Consider the following 24,803-nt stretch of genomic DNA (forward strand, 5'->3'; position numbering starts at 1 on the left):
CTAAATTCTGTTGTAACTTCTTTATTTCAAAATCATTTTCTAGCTCTTTCTCCTTCAGTGCACACGCGTCACGCTGGGCGCGAAGTTTATCCGCATCAACACACAACTGCTTCTCTAGCAAAGACATTTCACCAAACTTTGCATTTAAACTGTCCGTGTCAGAAGGAGGAGAGACTACAGTCTCTTCAGAATGAAGAAGTTGAGACCTTACCTCTAAAATACCCCGCTCGGAAAGTGCGCTTTTCACAGTTTCCATCAGAGTTTCCTTACGTCTCTTATCACTACTGGTTACCTCCACATGAAAGTGTTCGGCAATCTGCAACAGCTCTTCCTTCGTACATTTCTCCATTAAGATTTCCGAAGGAAATATGAAGAAATCTTCAATTACTGACGACATTTCTGCAAACGAAAACAAACAGAGCAAACACAAACACAACAGCAGTACAGACGCGCGTGAGACGCTGTTAAACTAGAGCTTAGAAACTACAAATCCCGTCGGCCACTTCGCCAGGAATCGTCACATACATGCTCCGGGTGCGAACCCCACCTTAGTTAATGGATAAACAAAGACTTGCCACAAGTCATTCCCGAAATTATCTATTTATCCGGCAGGTATCAGAAACCACAGATACAGAGAATAGAACACAGTGTCACCTTAAATGAAAATGAGATTCCAGTTCCTACCTATAATCAGAACTAACTAAACCTTCCTGCTCTTCAAAGGTGTACCGGACTCGGGGCGGCATTAAACGCTGAACTCGAAGACAATTGGCATTTCAAACCAAAAGCCCGAAGCGTACCCCCGACAGAGATTTAAAACCTCCGTCCAGAATAACCTTCAAAAATAAGAAAGGCAAAATAACAAAGAAAATAACAAACAGTGCCACGATGGAAGGATTTTAAATCCAGCTGAGACACACTAACTCACTGAAATCTCCTCATTTACAGGTGAACACGCTGAAAACATGCATTTACTTACTCATGTAGCATCCCGGACGAGCCCCCAATTTTTATGTCACGACTGGCTCGTTACAAGCCGCAACATAAAAAGGGGAGTCTGACAACAGGTCTTAGTAAACTCAAAAGAGAATGGTTTTATTGTCAGTAAGCATAAACCACCACAACCATGGATGGTAACATGGGTCTAGGTTTAACAAAGGGAAAACACAGCATTAACAAATAATATAATTATTCAATACTTTATGCTACACGGTAAGAAAAGCATGAAGATAAATTGAAGAGGTCTCACTGGGCCAGCCACTCCTAAGATATGGAGCTATCCCAATGAGCCCTTGAGCAAATTACACACAGCATTTTATAGCGATACTAATTATCAATTAGTAAGGGGAGAACCAATTAAATCACACGACTCAGGGACGTCACAACATAAATTGAATCAAATGAGGTGAGTGATTGAGACTATTTAAACCCCAGATATATTTCTTCCCTGTCATGAAATGTTACTTTTGTATTGAATAAAACATTTGTATTTTTGAGATTGTTGTCTCCCACATCACTACATCAGTGAGAGTCATGTGAAAGTACATTCAAATGTTATTACGCTAACGTCCCCCTGACCAGCACTCGCCAGCGTTTACTTGCCATTACCGAGTGTTAATTGTGTCCTCTGTGTGGATCTCTTGGCTCACAGATGCGTGCTCGTCGCTGGCCGCTCATCCAAACTATTACGCTGATCTGCTGGAAAGATGCCGAGGAGAGACGAACATCGCCACAGAGGAAATAGAGCGAGATCTTCATCGCTCGCTGCCGGAGCATCCTGCCTTCCAGAACGAGACGGGCATCGGTGCCCTCCGCAGAGTCCTCACTGCTTACGCCCACCGCAACCCCACTATCGGCTACTGTCAGGTGACTGAACGCATCAGCACTCGTGATATAGAGAGATTTCACAGACTGACTGACCGCTGTTTGAAAATCAGACAAACACTCATTAATTCAGGGCTTCCACGGGTCCTTAAAAAGTCTTAAATTTACTTTTTAAAATGTAACTTGTTAATGAAGCTAATTGTATTGTTGCATATTGTTTATAAGTGCATTTATACATGTACTGTACATATAATGTGTTTTTTATATAAGTGATTATTGTTTGTCTGTCTTTAGTCCATGAATATCTTGGCGTCCGTGTTGCTGTTGTACACTAAAGAGGAAGAAGCGTTCTGGCTGCTGGTCACTGTGTGTGAGAGGATGCTACCCGACTACTTCAACCGCAGAGTCATCGGTTAGTGTGTGTGTGTGTAAGTGAGAGTGTGTGTGTGTGTAATGCAATTATTTAGATTAATTTTTTTATATACAGTAAATACATCATTAGTCAACTTCTTGTAACGGGAAGTTGGGTGTCAGATTCTAACTAAGTTGATGTTCTTGGTGTGAAGTGTGACCTGGACGTGTTCTTGAAATGTTTCATTTGATTCACATGTACAGATGAACCTCAACTTCCTGTTTCAAGAAGGCAACTTTGGTCACACATACTGTTTTTTGTATCATGAATGAGTCAGATATTGTGTGTTTGTGCTGCTTTGGCTGTGTCTATACTGAACAGCCGCTGTGATGATGATGATGATGTCACTTCCTGTCCGTCAGGTGCTCAGGTGGATCAGTCTGTGTTTGAGGAGCTGATTCGTGAGCGTTTGCCGGAGCTCACTGAACGCATTCCCGATGTCTGCTCACTGGCATCTGTGTCTCTCACATGGTTCCTCACACTGTTCCTGAGCGTTCTGCCGTTCCGCAGCGCGTTGTGTGTCCTCGACGGCTTCTTCTATCACGGCATCAAATCGATCTTCCAGATCAGTCTGGCGGTGCTGGACGTGAATGCAGGAGAGCTGTGCACGTGTACTGATGATGGACAAGCCCTCATGATACTCACCAGGTGAAGCGCTTGACATGCTCTTGCTGTTGTTTAGTGCTTTATTTATTAACTTAATAACAACAACTGTGAAAATAATCTCCTGTCTTGTTGTACAAGTCAAGATATTTTTATTTGTATAGCACTTTTCACAACACACATCGTTTCAAAGCAGCTTTATAGATAATGAAACTGTAATATCTACAAAGTCTTAGTCATCATTGTGCAGTTTGATAAAAATATGATTGTAAATTGTGTATAAAAATAAATAGGTAAATAATAATTGTATTTAGAACCCTAGTGAGCAAGCCCAACAAAACATGTGAACAACCAGTCTCCTAACATCAGTGATGGGTAGTAACAAATTACATGTAATCTGGATTATGTAATCAGATTACAAACCCAAGTACTTGTATTTGGATTGTTACATTTTTAGAATACTCATAATTGGACTACAGTTACTTTTTTATAGATTACATGATTACATATTAACAAGGCGACAGCAGTAAATTGTTAATTTATTGATAATCCTTATCATAGTTTTTTATTTATTTATTTTTCAATCTTTTACATTCTAAATCAGCACACCGCTGATATACGTTCGGTAAGTCTTTGAGTGTTTTCGGAAGAGAGGGTAAGGGTTGTGTTGTGTGTATTGCACTCAGAACTGATACTCGCTACTAGCCAGCCATGTGAAGATGGAGCGTCTACCTCAGCATTTAACTTCTGGTTCTATAGAGATCATTTCATTTTTAAGAATGAAATTACACCAGGGGCCGGGGAAGCTCTTTACGTAAAGACGCTGACTACCACACCTGGTGTCGTGAGTTTGAATCCAGGGTGTGCTGAGTGACTCCAGACAGGTCTCCTTAGCAACCAAATTGGGCCGGTTGCTATGGAGGGTATAGTCACATGGGGTAACCTCCACGTCTCCACGGTAACACACTCAACAAGTCACGTGATAAGATGCACGGATTGACGGTCTCAGATGCGGAGGCAACTGAGATTCGTCCTCCACCACCCGGATTGAGGCGAGTCACTACGCCACCACGAGGACTATACGGCAGTATGAAAGAAAGCACATCACTCTACTGTTGTTGCTGATGCGGAGGAGTCCACTGCATGAAACTTGACATAAAACTTGCACCTCAACTTTGGAATAGGTGATGGACAATCAGTTAGCCGTAAGGGTTAAAAGTGTTTTTTAGATGAAAGCTTTGACCTAGCGAAATTGCTGTTGACTTTAAGGTCATTAATGTTCTTAATGTTGCTATTGTTTCATGCACTTAAAATGAACTTGATGTCTCCGTGTTTTGAATTATAAACTTTGGCCATTGCTGTTAGATTTTTATTTAATTAATTTAATGTTTAATGCACATTTAAAACATTTCATAAGGAGCTCTTTTGTGAGGCTCTTTTTGATAGTAATAAAGAATGGAATACATTTTCTTCCTCTTTGTAATTTTATGTTTAATTTATTAACCTACTCAAATGCATGTGACATAAAATACATTTACTAGTAAATTAAATAAATTTGTAGCAACTTACAAATGATACACATAGCAAGCATCATCATCATCAAGCAATTTGTCATACAGAGTTTAACAACATCTGCCAAGTTTCCACAGTGGCTGGAGTAGATGCTAGCACAGAAGAAAGAGACAGGCAAGGATTTTTTGCACATTAATTGCAGGTTAAGTGCAGTAGTAAGTGCAATTGGTGTGGATTGGTTAAGTGCTCAAGGAACAGACGTGTTTTCAGCTGGTTCTTGAATGTTGAGATGGTATCAGCAGATTGTGGAGATGTTGGAAGTTCATTCCACCACAGAGGAAAAGAGAAAGTGAACGATTGTGATATAGACTTTCAGCCTCTTTGTGATGGGACGACCAGGCGTCACTCGTCCATAGACTGCAGAGAGCGAGTTGGAGCTTAGACCTGAAGAAGAGGGTGCGGTTGGCCTGCCAACAAAGCATTGCAGTAGTCCAGTCTTGAAATGACCAGAGCTTGGACCAGGAGCTGTGCAGCATATTCAGACAGGAAAGGTCTGATTATCCTGATATTGTAATGCGTGAATCTGCAAGACCGGGCGGTTGATGAGATGTGTGCGGTGAAATCAAGCTGGTTATCTACCACCACTCCCAGGTTCTGAGCTGTTCTGGTTTGTGTTCGTGTAATTGAACCGAGATGAATAGTGAGGTTGTGGTCAACAGATGGGTTGGCTGGGGTCACAAAGATTTCTGTCTTGGTCAAGGTTGAGCTGAAGGTGTCGTTTCTTCATCCAGGCCGAAATGTCAGAGAGGCAGGCAGAGATGCGAGCTGACACAGTAGGGTCATCGGGAACGACATGTAGAGCTGCGTATCATCTGTGTAGCAGTGGTAGGAAAAGTCATGTGCCTCAATGACCGGTCCGCATGATGTTGTGTACATCGAGAAGAGGAGGGGTCCAAGCACTGTTCCTTGAGGAACCCCAGTGTGGTCAGTTGGTGTGTCTTGGACACCTCTCCTCTCGAGGAGATCTTGAACGATCTGCCAGTGCTATATGACTCAAACCAGCCAAGCGCAGTGCCTTTGATGCCCAGGTCAGAGAGGGTGGACAGGAGGATCTTGTGGTTCACTGTGTCAAAGGCAACAGAAAAGTCGAGGAGGATGAGGACGGATTATTTGGAGTTTGCTCTCGCCAATCGCAGAGTTTCAGCTACTGATGAGGTCTTTTTGAAGTCAAGACTGATGTCTGTTGAGACATCTGGTTGAATACGACCCTCTCAGTAGTTTTTGAAAGGAAAGGTGACCGGTCTGTAGTTGTCGACTACTGTGGGGTTATGTTGGTTTTTTAAGCAGTGGGGTTACTGGAGCCTGCTTAAATATATTAGGAAAGTTTCCAGTTGTGAGAGATGTGTTGATAATGTGTGTGAGTGCGGGTATAAAATTTGGTTTAAAGTAATCAGATTACATTACTGTAAAAAAAAATCTATGAAATTACGTTACTGATTGCATTTTTGTCATGTAATTTGTATCTTTAATTAGAATTCACAAGTAAAACGTTACGTTCACCTCAGGAAAGTTAGGCCTATAATGTTTTTGCTCATTAGTTTGCTAAAAAAAAACTTGATAGAGGAGCATATCAATAAAATTATAAATGGATACATTATATTTTTACTTACCTGTGATTGATGTCAATAAATTATTTGATGTAGCATATGTCCTTTGTTTTTTTAATTCAGTGCATTAAGCCGTTTCTTGGTCAAAGCGAATTATGGAGCCAGTCACAATCACAAAACTATTACATTTTTATGAGCATATTTGAGTTCACAGTGCAGCCTAATAAGCATACATTCTCAATGTAATAACCTATTAAATTTTGCATTATTTGTATATATATATATATATATTTTACATATACAGCTCTGGAAAAAATTAAGAAACCACTGCAAATGTATCAGTTTCTCTGGATTTCATGCCAACACACATGAAAGCTGTGATTGAAAATCAGGATTATTCCAGCAAATATTGATTTCTGAACTCTGTTAAAACATGAATATTGTGTTGATTAATAATGAACATGAACTTGTTTTCTTTGCATTTGTGTTATTTTGAGCAGTTGATATTTTCTGCAAATAAATGCTCTAAATGACAATTTGTATTTGTAAATTGGCAGAAATGTTGTCAGTACTTTATAGAATAAAACAAGAATGTTCATTTTACTCAAACACACACCTATAAAGAGTAAATCCAGAGAAACTGATGATTTTGCAGTGGTAGAGCTCTCTATATATATATATATGCATGTGTGTGTGTATATATAATGCAAAATTTAATAGGTTATAGGCTGTAGAGACACACAGTAGTGGCCAAAAATATTGGTACCCTTGGTAAATATGATCAAAGAAGGCTGTAAAAAATACCCAATGCCCACGGTTAAATGTGGTGCTGGATCTTTAATGTTGTGGGGCTGTTTTATCTGCCAGAGGTCCTGGGAATCTTGCTCGGATACATGGCATCATGGACTCTATCATATACCAATAGATAAAAAAGGTTCTGCCATGGCCATCCCAGTCCCCTGACCTGAACCCCATAGAATACCTGTGGGGTGAACTGAAGAGTACACCAACATGGACCTCCGATCACTTGCCATGTGTTTTCCAACCTCATCAGGGATTATAGGAGAAGACTCAGAGCTGTTATCTTGGCAAAGGTAGGCTGCAAACGTATTGAATAAAAGGGTGCCAATAATTGTAGCCAATGCGTTTTGGAGAAAAATATTTAATAATGTTTCAATTGTTTTACTTCAATCATAGGTTCGATTTTTGTGAATTTTTTTAATGAAACATCAAAAGGCTAGACAATGCAGATTTTTTTTCACAGCCTTCTTTGCTCATATTTACCAAGGGTGCCAATATTTTTGGCTACTGTATATATTGTGTGTGCATGTGTGTGTTATATATATATGTATGTTTTGTATTATGATATAAAATTGTTTACTTAAACATTGTGTGCTGTTACTACATTATGAGTTGCTACAGACCCTTTATGCTCCTTTGATTCACTCAGCAGCTGTCAAATAGCAATTTGCTGTGCGCGTGTGTTTGCATGTGTGTGTGTGTGTGCGTGTGTAGTTTTCTGGAGCAGGTCACACATGAGGAGGAGACACATGATTGTGCTGATGATTCAGGATCTTCTCCACGTGTACAAATCACAACATTGATCACTGACGCTTACGAGGTGTGTGTTCATATGTAAACCATGTATTATGTTGCCGTTCCTTATAAAGTTAGCCGCTAACATGGTGAGTAACATGATTACCTCAACTATGTTTAATTTAAAATTATTAGTGGTCATTAACAGAAGTGTCAGCTCTCTTGTGTCTATTCATAAATCTCCTGACCATCTGGACGAGGAATAACAAACATTTTCTGCCCTTTTCTGTTTTTAATATTTAAAGTGAATTTTGAGTAAATGGTCTGTAACATTAGTGTAAGCGTGACCATTATTGTGTTCATCTCATGTGTCAGTAGTATTCTATTGCTCGTCCTGCTCTCTAGATATCAGTCAGTCTTTAAAAACACACTGGTTGACTTTGCACACGCATAGAAATGAAGAAACTGAAAGCCGAATGTCTCCTCAGAAATTTGGTTCTCTGACAGTGAAGCATGTGGAGATGTTGCGCTGCAGGCATCGCATTCAAGTGCTGCAGGCGCATGAAGACACCACCAAAGACAACGCGGTGAGTCTTTAAATACTGACAGTTCTTCAGTGAAATAGGGCTGGGTATTGATCCAGATCGATTCATAGTCACTATTATGCATGTGGTTAAATGTCTGTTGTGTGTTTGCAGTTGCGATTGGTCACTCCAGATGTGACACTCTCACAGGAAAACCTGTCTGACCTCTACGACCTCTTCAAGGTGCGTTACACGCTCTGTGAAACTGTGTGTGATTGCTGTTATAGCTTTACAGAGTAGAGTGAAAGTTGCCGATGCAACATTCAGAATGATGCAATGATTGTTTTCCCTTGAACTTAGTACTTAAATATCTATTAGGTGGTCTCAGAAAGGTCTTAAATAATCATCAAAAGTTTGAAAACCGGCTCATAACACGGGCTGCTACAGTCGGTCATCATCTCAGTTGTGTTGAACATTATTTTAAATAGGCAACATGGTTAATTGGTTCCTTGTAATTAATGCCTAATGTGTTTAATGTGTATTAAGATGTTGTTTTGGTTCGGTTTGTTCTGCCGTATCAGTGTGTGTGTGTGTGTGTATGTGTGTGTTTCAGACGGAGCACTTCATCAGTATATATTGGGGTGACGGTGTGTGTTCGTCTCCTCCTCCTGCGGCTGCAGGCCTCTGTGCAGAGCGTTACTTTGTGGATCGAGCTCAGTTTAAGAGTCTGTATGAGCTGCTCGTTCCATTTCTATGCGGCTCACACACTGATACAGTCGCTCAACGCACCTTCACACTGCTGGACCACGACAGAGACAATCTCATCAACTTCTCACAGTTCACTCACTGGCTGGGTACGGCACTGTGTGTGTGTCCAGGGTCATTAATGTGTCCTATTTGCTTCCTGTTCATAGAGATTGCCTCTCTGTCTGTCTGCAGATATTCTGTACTGTGAGGAGTTGAATGAGAGGATCCGGCTGCTCTATCGACTGCACATCCCACCAGGTTCATTCACTTATAACTGTTTCAGACACTTGACTTTCATTTACAATTCATTATGCCATAAACCAGAAGGTTTCAAATCTTTAGGTGCTAAACACCCCCAAATGTGATGATGCTCTTGTGAGGGACCATCTCACAAATGATTCAGTAGAACACAACGTGAACGTTGTGAGGAAAGGGAGATGAAAAACTGATCTTATGAGGAATTGGTGTTTATCGGGCACTTTCATGTTGCAGGGTTTGATTTGATATTTATTCAAATACATTTTTTTTACTTTGAACTCTTTTTGTTATATGAAGGTCTCATTAAACCTCATTAGGCCTTCCATTTATTGTTATTATTTATTTTTATGTTTAAAACTATGATAGCATTAACAAAGTGTGAAAATTATTTCTATTAATTTAGCAAAAATAACATCATTTCCAGCACACTTAACATTTTCCCCCTAATAAAGATGTGCCGAAAGTCAGTGTACTTGTTAACCAAGTGGACAAAAGTGTCCGTGACGAGCATGAAATATGAGACAAAACAAGAGAAATATCACTTTTTATTATTGGCCGTCATTCCCAATCAAGCTGTGATTTTACCAAATCACACAAAGTTTGAAAACTATTATTTGATTGTATGTATTTAGGACATACTGTATAAAATCTTAGCTATGAAATGAGCCTCAGCGAGACAAAGGAGCTGGTCATTGTATCTGAAAAGTGTTAATGTAATTTCCTATAGTCTTTAGAAAGCAGAAAGACGCTGAGTATCACCACTGGAGTCGCTAGTTTGAATCCAGGGTGTGTTGAGTGACTCCAGCCAGGTCTCCTTAGCAACCAAATTGGCCCGGTTGCTAGGGAGGGTGGAGTCACATGGGGTAACCTCCTCGTGGTCGCTATAATGTGGTTCTTGCTCTCGGTGGGGCGTGTGGTGAGTTGTACGTGGATGTCACGGAGAATAGCGTGAAGCCTCCACACGTGCTACGTCTCCACGGTAACGCGCTCAACGAGTCACATGATAAAATGCGCGGATTGGCGGTCTCAGACGCCGGAGGCAACTGAGATTCGTCCTCCGCCACCTGGATTGAGGCGAGTCACTACGCCACCACGAGGACTTGGAGCACATTGGGATTTTTTGCTCTGAAATTTTAGCCCAATTGCTGTCTTGTGGATCCCCACACCCCAGTTATAAATGCTTCATCTTAGAATAGATTTTTGTGAAAGTCTATAGTCAATTTTCATGATCCTATTTAGTGGTGGTCATTCATATTTCTCAGTAGAGCTCATGATTGGCTATTGTTTGTGTTGTTGTTTTAGCCATGACTGAACATGATGAGGACTCGTCTCTGCTGAAGAGTCCAGTATTGTCCAGCAGTAGACCGCTCTGTGTCGACCTGCCAAACGGTATCACGTATTTTCATACACTACTAGTCCAAAGTTTGGGCACACCTGAACTGAATGTATGTTTCTCATGATTTTAAAACCTTTTAATCTCTACTTGATTCCCATACTTCTCATCTCAGGGTTGGTGGTTTGATTCCCGGCCCACATGACTCCACATGCCAAAGTGTCCTTGGGCAAGACACTGAACCCCAAGTTGCTCCCAATGGCAGACTAGCGCCTTGCATGCAGCTCTGCCATCATTGGTGTATGAATGTGTGAATGAGACGCAGTGTAAAGTGCTTAGAATAAGGTTAAAAAGGCGCTATATAAGTGCAGACCATTTACCATTTTAAATTGGGTGTATCTCTACACTTGGTATTAAGATGCGTCTCGGGTGATCCGATCACATGTGGTCAGATGAGACATCGCTGTTCACTCCTGGTCACTTAAATGTGTCTCCTGTGACCATTTGTGATCGGATTTCACGGGGAGTGTCTCTGTTTCAAGACGACGTGCATCAATCACTATGTCAGTGTGTTACGGCTCGACATTGAAGTAAAACAAACTCATAAAAGACAGAAAGTGCAAAAGAAACGGTGCACTGTTTCTCCCAGGTGCATCTGAAATCGAATCCAAGCACAAACAACATTTCGAGCAGAATTGTTCGTTATTTTAGTTTATTATTATTTTTAGTTTTAAAGGTGCTTCTCGCTCTTGTGCTCTTGTCATCTGTGTATCATGCTGGTTTCAGACACATGGAAGAACATCCATGAAGTTCTTGTGCTTGTATATGTATCAAATGTTCCAATTGGATGTTTTATTTTAATTAAAAAACAATATTTTCTCCCCAATGCGCTCGAAGTCCAAATGGTGGCGGAGGACGAATCTCAGTTGCTTCAGCGTCCGAGACCGTCAATTCCCTCTTCTGATCATGTTGCTGGTTGAGCGTGTTACCGCGGAGACATAGCGTGTGTGGAGGCTTCACGCTATTCTCCGCAGCATCCACGCACAACTCACCACATGCCCCACCGAGAGCGAGAACCACATTATAGTGACCACGAGGAGGTTACCCCATGTGACTACCCTCCCTAGCAACCGGACCAATATGGCTGCTAAGGAGACCTGTCTGGAGTCACTCAGCACACCCTGGATTTGAACTAGTGAACTCCAGGGGTGTTAGCCAGCGCCTTTACCACTCAGCTACCCAGTCCCCTCCTTTTGTGGATTTTGATATTTTAGGTACTATCAACATGCCTGAATTTTGTGACCCTGAACCAACTGAATCTTATTTTATTGAGCCTGCGAGACATCCACACAGAAGTGAATTCCAATGATGTATTTTTTCAGTATCAGAAACGGCATGCGTTGTAATTTAGCAATCTGTCCCATGAAAATCACATTTCCAATGTTTGTAATACGGCTTTTTTCCACCTCAGAAAAATTGCTGTCAAAAATAACACCCAAGTTCTTCACTGCAAAATAAGGATGTGCACGGATTGTCCACATTCGGTTAATCGCTTGATGCATCCCTACTGTAGAGGATGATATAACAGTACATCCATTGAGGGGTCCAATTTTTAGTACCTCTGTTTTGTCAAAACTGAGCAGAAGGACATTTATGGCCATCCAATCTTAATCATCACTGATACACTCTGCTATCTTGGAGAGTTGGGAAATTTCACCAGGTCTCATCGGCATAACCAATTATACGGCTCCTGATAATGGCTCCCAGGGGAAGCATATAAGGAGAAAAGCAGAGGCCCTAATACTGAGCCCTGCGGCACTCCATACTTAATGACAATTCCTCATTTACACAAAGTGGTAGCGGTCTGATAAATAGGACTTCGATGCTAATGCCTGTCCACAAATGCCAACATAATTCTCAGTTCATCACTGTCGTGGTCTACAGTGTCGAAGGCAACACTAAGATCTAATAGCACTAGAGGGATGATGTGTTGTGATTGTGTTTGCAGGTGAGAGGACAAGTTATGAAGATCAGCTAAAGCAGATGCTGCAAGATTTGACCAGAAAAGAGAAGTATGAGGAGAAACATCTCCCACATATGAATCAGGTGAACGTTCATCTATTATAGATTTGGGTGGGTATGACGGTGTTCACCGTGTAGTGGCAAAAATGTGTCAATCAGTAGAGATGTTGCTATACTTTTATAACATGGGCAACAAGTGGTCAGGACTGCCATATGTTTTTTACATGTGAGAGGAAAAGAGTAATGTGAAGCAGTTTTCTATGAATAATCATATCTATTTATTTGTGTGAATATAATAAGATTGATTAATTTATTTATTGATGTGTGATGTCTCGTCCTGTTTTGTTCCTCCAGCGTGAGTTTATTCAGTTCTGTAAGACGCTCTACAGCATGTTTCAAGGCGACCCGAGTGAAGCCGAGCTCTTCCAGGCCATCGGGATGGTTGCAAGTCTCGTGCTGCAGATCGGAGAGGCGCGACACCGTGGCCAGCTGTCAACGGAACAAGAAGCGGCGGATGGAGCATCAGGCCACACCCACCCTGCTGTGATTGGTGGAGAAGCCAGTGAGTCAGATGGAGATTGGTCAGTGAGCTTTGAACAGATTCTGGCCTCTTTACTAACGGAGCAGGTGCTGGTGAACTTCCTAGAGCGACCTGTCGATCTGAGCTCCAAAATCACCGCTGCAAAAACACGGCAGTATCACGAGCGCGCCGGTCTGCTCATGATCCAGCATGAGGCAGTCAGATGATGAAACACACGAGCTGCGTTCAACAATATACCAAATTCATTTCTACATTTGTGGACGGCGGTTGGTGAAGTTCGCATTCGATCGTGATAAGATGTAGTGGACCACACGAGTCACAGAACTGATATGACTCCTCAAAGACCTCTGGGGTGAGCTGGACTCCCCTACGAATCACCGTTCATGCCACTGATTCAGCGCCTTAATCTCCAGCGTGACTTAATGTAGCCTGAATCTTTTGAGCCACAGAACGGCCTTAAATGTTGTTTTAGACAAAAATGTCCTCAGTACAGCGTACTACGGTGCCCCATAGAGGACAGGAAGGGAATTTAAGTTCTGAAACAGTTTTGTATTCCTTTGCGATTGTTTTAAAATGAGTGAAACCATAGCAACCACAATATTTACCATGGTTTTACTACAGTAACCTTATTTTAACCATGACATTAGCAGAGCGACCGCAGGAATAGAATGGTAAACAAACATGGTTGCCATGGTTTTACTATGATGACATCATGGTTAATGTTTGGTTTAAAACAATTAACCATGGTTGCAATGTAGCAGCTTGCAGTAAACAAAACATGTTATATATTCCACAAATAATGACTGTGATGTTCATTACGTTACTACGGTTTTACCACAAATATCATGATTAAAATGTGGGTACTGTAGTAAACCATGGCCATTTCTCATAAGGGATGGATAAAGGCCTTGTGACTGTCCTCTGAGGGGCGCTGTAACATTGTCATCTTTAACATTATGTGAAATTCTGTCTTAAGCTGCATTAAAAGCTTGTGTTTGTTCAATGAATCAGTATTCAAATACAAAGACTGAAGTCTCATGCCTGGATCACTCGAGGGATTCACCGTAAACATGGAAATGTTTGTGTATGGTTCCCATTTTATTATGAGGAGGAAACCGATTCTTAATGTTCTAGCAATGTTTGTTTTCTTGTTGCCTTTTAAAAAGGATATCAACGACACCGTCTGATCAATCCGATCTAGACTCATCACTTGCATAAAGAATACATGACAGATCCAATCAATGTTTGCGATGATCCAATCACAGCTGCAGTTTTATTTTAAACAGTAGAGCTTTGTGAAGTTAACTATCGTAACTCCTGCAAACATACTGTAACTATGATCTGTAGTGCCTTAAACACAATAACCCATTGCAATATTCATGAGTGTGTGTGAACTGAAGGGACTGACTGATCGTTTGTCACCATCTTTTATAAATGGGCCGTTTGCCTCCAGACAGGTGCTGATAAGGACCGTGTTTAAGATTTTAAGATTGGGTTTGATTGGCTGTAAATCCGCTGTCGTAGACATGTAAATAATGCCGCATGTGATTCATCACGATGACATCATCCTCCGCCATGCCATCAGTCGTTTACATTTTACCACTCTTCATTTTCTAATGCAAATATCTCAAAGTGGAACACCTAGAAGACTGAACGCACTCATGGACGGTGACAAATAAACGCTCGTCACTTTTAACGGCTATTTCCCGTAAACACGCAAATCTGGGTTCATGCAAATTCACTTGGATTAGATCGTTTTCACAAATCCGGCTCTGTCACAATCACATTTGGTCACGTTTGATTGAACGTGAAAAGGACAGGATTCGTTGAATTTCACCCATGACACAAATGTAACACTCGTGGTGTTCTGGGTCATTTTTGACCCATCGCAGGAAATGAATGGGAAAGACTAAAACACAGAGCAGTTATAACTCTCATGGTGGCGGTGAGAAGTGGCGTGTCCGTGTCCGGCGCGTTGTGTGCGTCAGAGGAAATTTCAAGTGTGGGCAACATTATGGTAATGAGCTGTGACGCGGTTCGTCAGTAATCTATTGGAGTACAGAAGTGCTCCGCTCTAGCAAAGTCTACAGAACACAACCGTGTAAACTTTGGTTCCCACCAAACAATCGTTCCGAAGACAACATGGAGAAACTGATTATTGCCGTGGCGGTTTTTCCCGTAATAAAATACCGATTTGACCCATTGCACTGCACAACCTGGACCACAGTTATTATTATAATGCATTTTATTTATTTGGGTAACAGACAACCTTTATTTCAGTTACTTTATGCTACTTGTGATATATCGTCAAAAAGAGACCGGTCGACATGTCGGTTTTGCGGCCCCTTTAAATATAGTTCACAAAACCAAACATTCCCAACAAATGTTCCCGCCTATTTCAACTACGTCAAAGCGTCCACGAATCTTCCATAGCGTTGTTGACGGGGCAATCGGAGCAAATTTTGACGCTCTTGCCACCTCTGGTCTGAACGCACCATGAGAGTTATAACTGCTCTGTGTTTTAGTCTTTCCCATTCATTTCCTGCGATGGGTCAGAAATGACCCAGAACACCACGAGTGTTACATTTGTCTCATGGGTGAAATTCAACGAATCCTGTCCTTTTCACGTTCAATCAAACGTGACCAAATGTGATTGTGACAGAGCCGGATTTGTGAAAACGGTCTAATCCAAGTGAATTTGCATGAACCCAGATTGCGTGTTTACGGGAAATAGCCGTTAAAAGTGACGAGCGTTTATTTGTCACCGTCCATGAGTGCGTTCAGTCTTCTAGGTGTTCCACTTTGAGATATTTGCATTAGAAAATGAAGAGTGGTAAAATGTAAATGACTGATGGCGTAGCGGAGGATGATGTCACCGTGATGAGTCACATGCGGCATTATTTACATGTCTACGACAGCGGATTTACAGCCAATCAAACCCAAACTCGCTTGCAGTCTGAGGTGGTTTCTCTGTGACATTCTGTTTCTCATTTACTTTTTGAAGCCCGTTCAATGATGTTATGTTAAGAGCATGTCTATTTTAATCATATTTCTGTGACTATCAATCTGTTAACATGTACAACTGAAATGTGAAGCGTGTCATGAAAGACGGCTGGAAAAATGTAGACTGAAAACTTCAGCCAAATATTTGTTTTAAGCACAATTTCACCTCTAACTTTTCTCTCTGAATGCTGTTCACTTCAAATTCTTCACAGAATAAAATAGTCTTAAAATAATCTGTTTTGTCAATTGATGTTTTGTGGAGCGTGAGAGAAAAACCAGCTGATGATGAAAGACTCCCAAGACCTCCATGTTCTGAAATCAATATTTTGGGTTCATTACCAGTTAAGATCGACAGCATTTGTCATGATGATGATTACCACAAAAAATGTATTCAGACTCTTCAAAAAAAAATCTGTTACATTGGCCACTTTTTGCTCTATTTTGTTATCGACACTGAAAATTAGTTAAAAAAAGTTTGTGAAATGTGCCGTTTTCTGCCTGTTTCCATTCAAATGGACTTTTATGGATATAAATGGCGTGTGTGACGTCATGCCTAAAAAACACTTTGTCGCATAAGTTTTGGTTTATCTCAACAGAAATCAATACAGAAATGTGTTTATCACTAATGCACCTCTCAGATGTGTCCGATTCTGTTCCTCTGTAGTTTTGGGTAAAATGGAGATTATTGAGACAATTCAGATTACTGTCATTTTAATTTCACACATAATTGTAATCAAAAGCAACAGTTGCATCTAATCCTTCATCTAAAGCATCACAACTGCATCATGTCCCGCAGATTTCTCCAGCGACTTTAACCACCAGCTGAACTTGAGCATCATCCAAAATTGTCATGTGAGACTAAGAAAATTGGCATTAACGCCAAAATGTAAAGTGTTTCCAAACCAGTTTGAAGTATCGACATAGAGTTTATTCACTAGACTTAAACTGAGAAATATTATCTCGACACTCGTGAAAGTTTAGCAATAATTTGCATTTCCATCAGCTTTATTTTGATGCACAAACTTTAGCAAAAATCCTTGGTTGGAAATGCAGCTAGAGACACTTTTTTAAAGAAAATGTCGGACGAGTCTAAATTAATTTTTGTGGTAATCAATATTATGCCATAAATGCTGTCGATTGAAGCCGGAATATTCCTTTAAGTACGTGGACTTCAGTTTACATGCCTGTATTATCATCATGCTGTACTGCTGACCTCAAATCAGTTTTAATCCTGGTATTAACACACAGTTGAAGAAATAAATCATTCACCAGGTTTTCTTTTATGTTTTACTTTTATTTAATTTTCATCCACATTAACAGTCTGAAGACCTGCAAACAGAGAAAAACAGAAAAGTTGGGAAAGGAAACCATTTCTAAATGTACAAAAAGAACCAGACAGGATATAAATATTGTTGCTATGGAGAGCTTAATAGTGTAGGACCAGCTCTGATCACACAAGAACAGACATGTGACCGCTCATCTGACCCCTCTCTGCATCTCAAGACCCCATGAAATGACTCCAGCAGTTTGGTTTGCATCACCGCCATCAAACATGTGCTGTTAGCCATCGCTAGTGAGACATTCTCATTCTTGACCGACCGTGTTCATTTAAACACACCTCAATCAACGCATCAGTTTGTTAGCAAGACCAAAACCTGACATGGATGCGTCATTCAGGAAGACGATTGGGAAACACCAGTCTAGAGAGCATTTAACTACACAAAACTGTTCCAGAAAACTAAATAGTGCACATATAATAGTCAATAAAGTTCAGTTGCAGCAGATGAGTACACTAGCATGTAGAAGAGCTCAATTCTACAGGCTAAAGCGACTCTGATGTCATGGGGTCTTTGAGGTGCAACATTTGAGTTTGGGCCTTTTCTGTTCACATGCGTGCATCTCTGTCAGATGACGAATATATGCGCTCTCACCTTTGTACGTGGTGACTGGGACATATGTGACGAGCGTGTACAGCTTGTTCGGAGAATCTTCATCTTCGTTACGTTTCCTTGAGAGACGCACGCGCATGCGGTACGGCACGTTCCTGCAAAACATTCAGCGAGACGTCACCTTCAACTTGCCGGTCTTCTTAAGACACATTTCAAGATGATGTCATCAAACAGGACAGAAACAGAAGTGCTGAAGTGACGGGTCCAATCTCACCTGACGCCTTTAGCCCACACTGCCTTGTTGAGACGGGTGTCAATACGCACGTCGGGTGTTCCCATCTCCTTCATGGCAAACTTGCGGATCTCCTTGAGCGCGCGAGGAGCTCTCCTCTTGAAGGAGCTACGGAGACAGAACACGGATTTCACTCGCATTAATACTCCAAACACAGTACAACTCAAAATATAAATACATAGCGCGTGTGGAGGCTTCACGCTATTCTCCGCGGCATCCACGCACAACTCACCACACCGAGAGCGAGAACCACATTATAGTGACCACGAGGAGGTTACCCCATGTGACTCTACCCTCCCTAGCAACTGGCCCAATTTGGTTGCTAAGGAGACCTGTCTGGAGTCACTCACCACACGCCCCACCGAGAGCGAGAACCACATTATAGCGACCATGAGGAGGTTACACCATGTGACTCTACCCTCCCTAGCAACCGGCCCAATTTGGTTGCTAAGGAGACCTGACTGGAGTCACTCATGACACGCCCCACCGAGAGCGAGAACCACATTATAGCGACCACGAGGAGGTTACCCCATGTGACTATCCTCCTTAGCAACCGGGCCAATTTTGTTGCTAAGGAGACCTGACTGGAGTCACTCACCACACGCCCCACCAAGAGCGAGAACCAAATTATAGCGACCACGAGGTGGTTACCCCATGTGACTCTACCCTCCCTAGCAACTGGGCCAATTTGGTTGCTAAGGAGACCTGACTGGAGTCACTCATGACACGCCCCACCGAGAGCGAGAACCACATTATAGCGACCACGAGGAGGTTACCCCATGTGACTATCCTCCTTAGCAACCGGGCCAATTTTGTTGCTAAGGAGACCTGACTGGAGTCACTCACCACACGCCCCACCAAGAGCGAGAACCAAATTATAGCGACCACGAGGTGGTTACCCCATGTGACTCTACCCTCCCTAGCAACTGGGCCAATTTGGTTGCTAAGGAGACCTGACTGGAGTCACTCAGCACGCCCCACCGAGAGCGAGAACCACATTATAGCGACCACGAGGTGGTTACCCCATGTGACTCTACCCTCCCTAGCAACTGGGCCAATTTGGTTGCTAAGGAGACCTGACTGGAGTCACTCAGCACGCCCTGGATTCAAACTCACGACTCCAGGTGTGATAGTCAGCGTCAATACTCGCTGAGATTTAAATTAAAAAAAAAAAAAAAAAAAAAAAATGGGGGCAGTGGTGGCTCAGCGGTTAAGGCTCTGGGTTACTGATCAGAAGGTCGTGGGTTCAAGCCCCAACACCACCAAGACACCACTGTTGGGCCCTTGAGCAAGGCCCTTGAACCTATCTGCTCCAGGGGCGCCGTATCATGGCTGACCCTGCACTCTGACCCCAGCTTAGCTGGGATATGTGAAAAATAAATAATTTCACCATGTATATGCAGAAATGTATGTATAATGTGTGACAATTGGTCAAATTAAATTAATTAAATTAAAGATACCCAGACCCCCTTGCTGTTTGATTTGGAGCAATTTAATTCAGTTGTAGAGCTGGTAAAATTAACAAGTCAACATATGCACTTAAAGTTTAACATGTTCATTCTTAGTTGTAATTAACGCATTTATTGATTTGACATTAGATTCTGGCATTTAATTCAGCTTCATGCGAGTTGTAAACACTGGTTAGAATCGAGCAGATCCTTAAATTAGAAAAAATTAAAATAAAATAGTCATTTAATATCATTTAACGTAACATGAGATCACATTAAACTCTAATGATGACGTGTGAGCAGAACTGCAGATCACAAAGTATTATATAATTATTATTATTATATAGAATTATATAAAATAAACAAATAAATAAATTCAGAAGCACTCTTATTGTGTAATAAGTGGAGCTGGAGCTCTTTAAAGGAAACACCCCGGCGTTACATCTTTAATGCAGTTATATTGAATTATATTGCGCTCAATAGAACCATGTTAAAAGGTGCACGCGCTCAATAGAACCACGCTAAAGGTGCAGCGCGCTCAATAGAACCATGTTGAAGGTGCACCGCATTCAATAGAACCGCGCTGAAGGTGCACCGCGCTCAATAGAACCGCGCTGAAGGTGCACCGCGCTCAATAGAACCGCGCTGAAGGTGCACCGCGCTCAATAGAACCGCGCTGAAGGTGCACCGCGCTCAACAGAACCGCGCTGAAGGTGCACCGCGCTCAACAGAACCGCGCTGAAGGTGCACCGCGCTCAATAGAACCGCGCTGAAGGTGCACCGCGCTCAATACAACCGCGCTGAAGGTGCACCGCGCTCAATAGAACCGCGCTGAAGGTGCACCGCGCTCAATAGAACCGCGCTAAAGGTGCAGCGCGCTGAATAGAACCGCGCTGAAGGTGCACCGCGCTCAATAGAACCGCGCTAAAGGGGCACCGCGCTCAATAGAACCGCGCTAAAGGTGCACCGCGCTCAATAGAACCACGCTAAAGGTGCACCGGGCTCAATAGAACCGCGCTGAAGGTGCACCGCGCTCAATAGAACCGCGCTAAAGGAGCAGCGCGCTCAATAGAACCGCGCTAAAGGTGCACCGCTCAATAGAACCGCGCTAAAGGTGCAGCGCGCTCAATAGAACCGCGGTAAAGGAGCAGCGCGCTCAATAGAACCGCATCTTACAGGATCATTTAGATGAAGTATAATTATGTGGGCAGTGAAAGCGCTAAAAGCAAAAAAATAAGTTCTCTGCAAGCACTTTTCATGTGGAGTTCAAAATGGCACGAAATCATGTGACTTCACGATTGCCATAATTAATATTGTGAAGGATGGGCATTTAATAGATTCAATGCACATTGCAATGAATACTCGACCGATGGAGACGTGTTCATTTAAATAGGATTTGGGAAACGTTTAATGCGATTGATTGGTGCGATTTTAGTTCATTTCTGTTTTTATGTTGTTGAAGTTTGTTTGGAACATGTTAATAAAACGTTACATATTCCTTTTCTTAGATTAATCATGATTTACAATGAAAAATCACGCCATTTATCCGCAATTACATATTTTAATCGACAGCACTAATAATTTGTTAGCTATCGTGCATTCATAAATTCTGTGCACTGTGTAGAAGCAATGCAGGTTTATTCACTGGTACAACAGTGTTTTTGCTGTCGTTCATTATGTATGAGTTTGACTTCTGCAGTATTTTCCCCCAAATTAAAGGTGGTTGATGATCCTGTGACATTAAAGCTATACAGAATCATACATACTTCATCAAATGCTGTTCATACTCAACACAATTCCAAACCAAATCATCACTTCAACGTGATGTTTCTCAGGATGTACTTGATGAAGATTGACAGCTGTCACTCACATGCCGTGGATGCGCTTGTGGATGTTGATGGTGTACTCGCGGGTCACCACCTCATTGATGGCAGATCGACCCTTCTTCTTCTCGCCCTTCTTCATAGGTGCCATCTAACCATAAACAAACACAAGTCACAAACTATACAACTGAGGGAATCGCCTCATTATAAAGCAACGTATTACGCGCAACGATTCGCTATCAACAATCATTGACAAAGACAAGTTAATAATATGTACTTTTACACGCGTCTTTCCACTATCGTGTTTATTATCACTCTGTGAACTCTTTCTAGTTTCACTCAGCGTTTAATAACTTACATCTGCACCCTAAACACACAATACCTCATTCTAATGATCGATTACGTGATAAAACGTTCATATATGACGTTAAAGTTCAGAATATGTGATTAGTAAAGCGGATGATTGTGGATTTATTACTGATGTTTCAGATCCTGATACTCACTTTGAGCGATCAATGTCGGAAAGGAAAGAGAGAGGGATTGTGGGAAATATTCAAAGGCGGAAGGATGTTTACATCCGGGTCATTCAACATTTGTTTTGTTTTTTTATTGGTTACACAAATTTTTTTTTTTATTATTACAAACTCTCGTGGAGACAACAACAACAAAAACAGGCAAGGCATCAACACAATGCAGATTGACAATGAATAAATAAATAAATAAAAATAAATAAACAAAAATAAGGCATTGTTCTCAAATAAATAATGTGTTACAGGATCAAAAACATTTCAGCAGCATAACAAATAGCTTCTACAGTTTGTTTAGAATGTTTTACAAGGTTCAAGGAGGATAAAAACATACGAAATTCATTTTTAAAACAGTTTACATTTGGCAATTGTTTTTTCCATTTATTTTTGTGAATGTGGTATTTACCCATAATGATGATAAGGTTAATCAAAAGTGAAAGGTCCCTCGTCATTTTAGAATTATAACACAAATAAATAGAGGCAGTCGTAAATATTATGAAATGTACTTTTATTTATTAACACAAAATGTGATCAGGTCTCACAGAAAATTAAATAATTTCAACAATGATTTTTGTTTTATGGACTACAAGTCCATTCTGATCGCCGGTGCCGTGAACCAGAACAACCTTTTTATTTTTATTTTTTATTATTATTAATAATCCAAATAACAATCTGCATACTTACAGAAGTTGCTTATTTTAAAAAGAATAAATTAATAAATGAACTACAAAAATCAAAGGGAAACTAACAAGCTCTGAACCGCAAGGTGGAAAAAACAACAACGGTGAAAAAAGAAAATTGTGTCTCAGTTCCTTCCTGAGCCCAAGTCTTAATTTCTTTTCTTTCTTCCTAAAATAATTTTTTTCTCTCGCTCCAAAATGTTTTTTTTCTCTCTTCAAAAAATATTTTTTTCTCTCTTCAAATAAATGCATGCGGTACCAACCGTGGCCACTAGGTGCCACTATCAGTAAACATGTAATCTTATGCTTTTAATGCTTTCTCTGTTGCTATATTACGGAAGAGGATTAGGGCCAAGCAATAATAAAAAAATAAAACCATCTCGAGATTAAAGTCATTATAATGCGAGATTATACTCGTTAATATGTAGTTGAATAATACATGTATTATTTATTTAAGGGTTTGCGAACAAAATCAGGTTATATGTTTGATTTGGCATTCGTTGTCGTGTAACAACTCGAGTTCACGAGTTCAGGTCACTGGTTTGATCCCCATAATCACCACCATTGTGTCCTTGAGTAAGACACTTAACTCCAGGTTGCTCCGGGGGGATTGTCCCTGTAATAAGTGCACTGTATAATACATTGGTACTCAGGAGGTTGCTGGTTCGATCCCCACAGCCACCACCATTGTGTCCTTGAGTAAGGCACTTAATTCCAGGTTGCTCCGGGGGGATTGTCCCTGTAATAAGTGCTCTGTATAATACATTGGTACTCAGAAGGTTGCTGGTTTGATCCCCACAGTCTCCACCATTGTGTCCTTGAGTAAGACACTTAACTCCAGGTTGCTCCGGGGGGGATTGTCCCTGTAATAAGTGCTCTGTATAATACATTGGTACTCAGAAGGTTGCTGGTTTGATCCCACAGTCACCACCATTGTGTCCTGAGTAAGACACTTAACTCCAGGTTGCTCGGGGATTGTCCCTGTAATAAGTGCTCTGTATAATACATTGGTAATCAGGAGGTTGCTGGTTCGTTCCCCACAGTCACCACCATTGTGTCCTTGAGTAAGACACTTAACTCCAGGTTGCTCCGGGGGGATTGTCCCTGTAATAAGTGCTCTGTATAATACATTGGTACTCAGAAGGTTGCTGGTTTGATCCCCACAGTCACCACCATTGTGTCCTTGAGTAAGACACTTAACTCCAGGTTTCTCCGGGGGGACTTTGGATAAAAGCGTCTGCCAAATGCAGAAATGTAAATGTAGTACAGAAATGTTGTAATACTCTTTCTGAATCTCAGGTTGATCCCACAATGTACCGATGTCTAATTGGCATTGTGAATGACCATCACCACTGGACAGTTGTGGTAAAAACAAAACATTTCACTTTACATGTAAATAAAACACTGGCCAGATTTCAAAGTACAATACAGATATTGAATTATTAATAAGACTGTGTAACCTTTTATAGTTTTTCTAAAACCGTGTGATGTATTGAATTTACTTCATGAATAGAAATGGTTGAATGAACATAATATAAAGCGTAATGAAGGGTCCTTATCTCCTAAATGTTTTAATTTTCTACACTTTAAAATTTAAAAGTGTATGCTGCCATTCCAAAGGATGGTGATTCTTGATCCCATGGGAGACATTTCTTCAAATGTGAAAAGGTGACTGGATGGAACAAGGTACCAGAAGTTGTTCAACTTTTTACCGCCATCTAGTGGAAACACGTCGGTACTGTGCGTGTTGTTTTATTGTTTACCACTGACGGTTGTAGTTTAATGATTTATTTATTAGTTTATTCTTTTTACAATAAGCAACTTATGTAGACACAACACTGGCGTTGTAAGACGTGAACCAGAACAACCTTCTTATTTTTTTTATTATTATTAATAATTCCAAGAACAATATACATACCTACAGAAGTTGCTTATTGTAAAAATAATAAACTAATAAATAAATAAACATACTACAACAACCAGAGGGATACAAAACCTAGTTTCACAGGCTGTGATGACGCGTTTCCGCCTTTTTCAGCAGCGTAAATTTAGCGTAAACTTTTTCTATGATAACTATTTTTTTATATTGGGTGAAAGTTTATAACATTATTATTTGTGTTATAGTACCTTGAAATTAGCAAAAAAAAAAAAAAAAATGAATTATTACAGCTGCTGAGAGAGTCTTCTCCCATGTTACTGTCTTAATCCACCGCTCATTTTCC

General features: G+C 41.0%; 2 protein-coding genes across 2 annotated transcripts in view; one reads left to right on the forward strand and one right to left on the reverse strand.

The window, feature by feature from the left end:
* LOC127658907 (TBC1 domain family member 8-like) overlaps positions 1–14,463 on the forward strand; it is a 41,219-nt gene extending 26,756 nt beyond the window's left edge. Inside the window, exons 10-20 of the mRNA XM_052148467.1 lie at positions 1,652–1,866; positions 2,119–2,236; positions 2,599–2,884; positions 7,474–7,579; positions 7,983–8,081; positions 8,193–8,261; positions 8,632–8,872; positions 8,958–9,023; positions 10,326–10,412; positions 12,365–12,462; positions 12,733–14,463. Coding sequence (XP_052004427.1) covers positions 1,652–1,866; positions 2,119–2,236; positions 2,599–2,884; positions 7,474–7,579; positions 7,983–8,081; positions 8,193–8,261; positions 8,632–8,872; positions 8,958–9,023; positions 10,326–10,412; positions 12,365–12,462; positions 12,733–13,125 — 1,778 coding nt within the window. The 3' untranslated portion in view covers positions 13,126–14,463. The remainder of the gene's footprint in view (positions 1–1,651; positions 1,867–2,118; positions 2,237–2,598; positions 2,885–7,473; positions 7,580–7,982; positions 8,082–8,192; positions 8,262–8,631; positions 8,873–8,957; positions 9,024–10,325; positions 10,413–12,364; positions 12,463–12,732) is intronic.
* Positions 14,464–17,195: 2,732 nt separating this feature from the next.
* LOC127658943 (60S ribosomal protein L31) lies at positions 17,196–21,925 on the reverse strand. Its single transcript, XM_052148532.1, has 5 exons — positions 21,878–21,925; positions 21,422–21,525; positions 18,086–18,211; positions 17,854–17,966; positions 17,196–17,251 (listed from the first exon to the last, which is right to left on the reverse strand). The coding sequence occupies exons 2-5, from the start codon at positions 21,523–21,525 to the stop codon at positions 17,220–17,222; spliced, it is 375 nt and encodes a 124-aa protein (XP_052004492.1). The 5' UTR covers positions 21,878–21,925; the 3' UTR covers positions 17,196–17,219.
* Positions 21,926–24,803: the final 2,878 nt, after the last annotated feature.

Source organism: Xyrauchen texanus, chromosome 18, assembly GCF_025860055.1.
Source record: "Xyrauchen texanus isolate HMW12.3.18 chromosome 18, RBS_HiC_50CHRs, whole genome shotgun sequence".
NCBI lineage: Eukaryota > Metazoa > Chordata > Actinopteri > Cypriniformes > Catostomidae > Xyrauchen > Xyrauchen texanus.

Excerpts from the sequence above, each read along its gene's own strand:
- LOC127658943 (XM_052148532.1), bottom strand. The coding sequence starts at position 21,525 with ATGGCACCTATGAAGAAGGGCGAGAAGAAGAAGGGTCGATCTGCCATC. Across the intron at positions 18,212-21,421 it reads CACAAGCGCATCCACGGCAT|CTCCTTCAAGAGGAGAGCTC; the intron begins GTGAGTGACAGC and ends CTGTCTCCGTAG. Across the intron at positions 17,967-18,085 it reads GTGTGGGCTAAAGGCGTCAG|GAACGTGCCGTACCGCATGC; the intron begins GTGAGATTGGAC and ends AATGTTTTGCAG.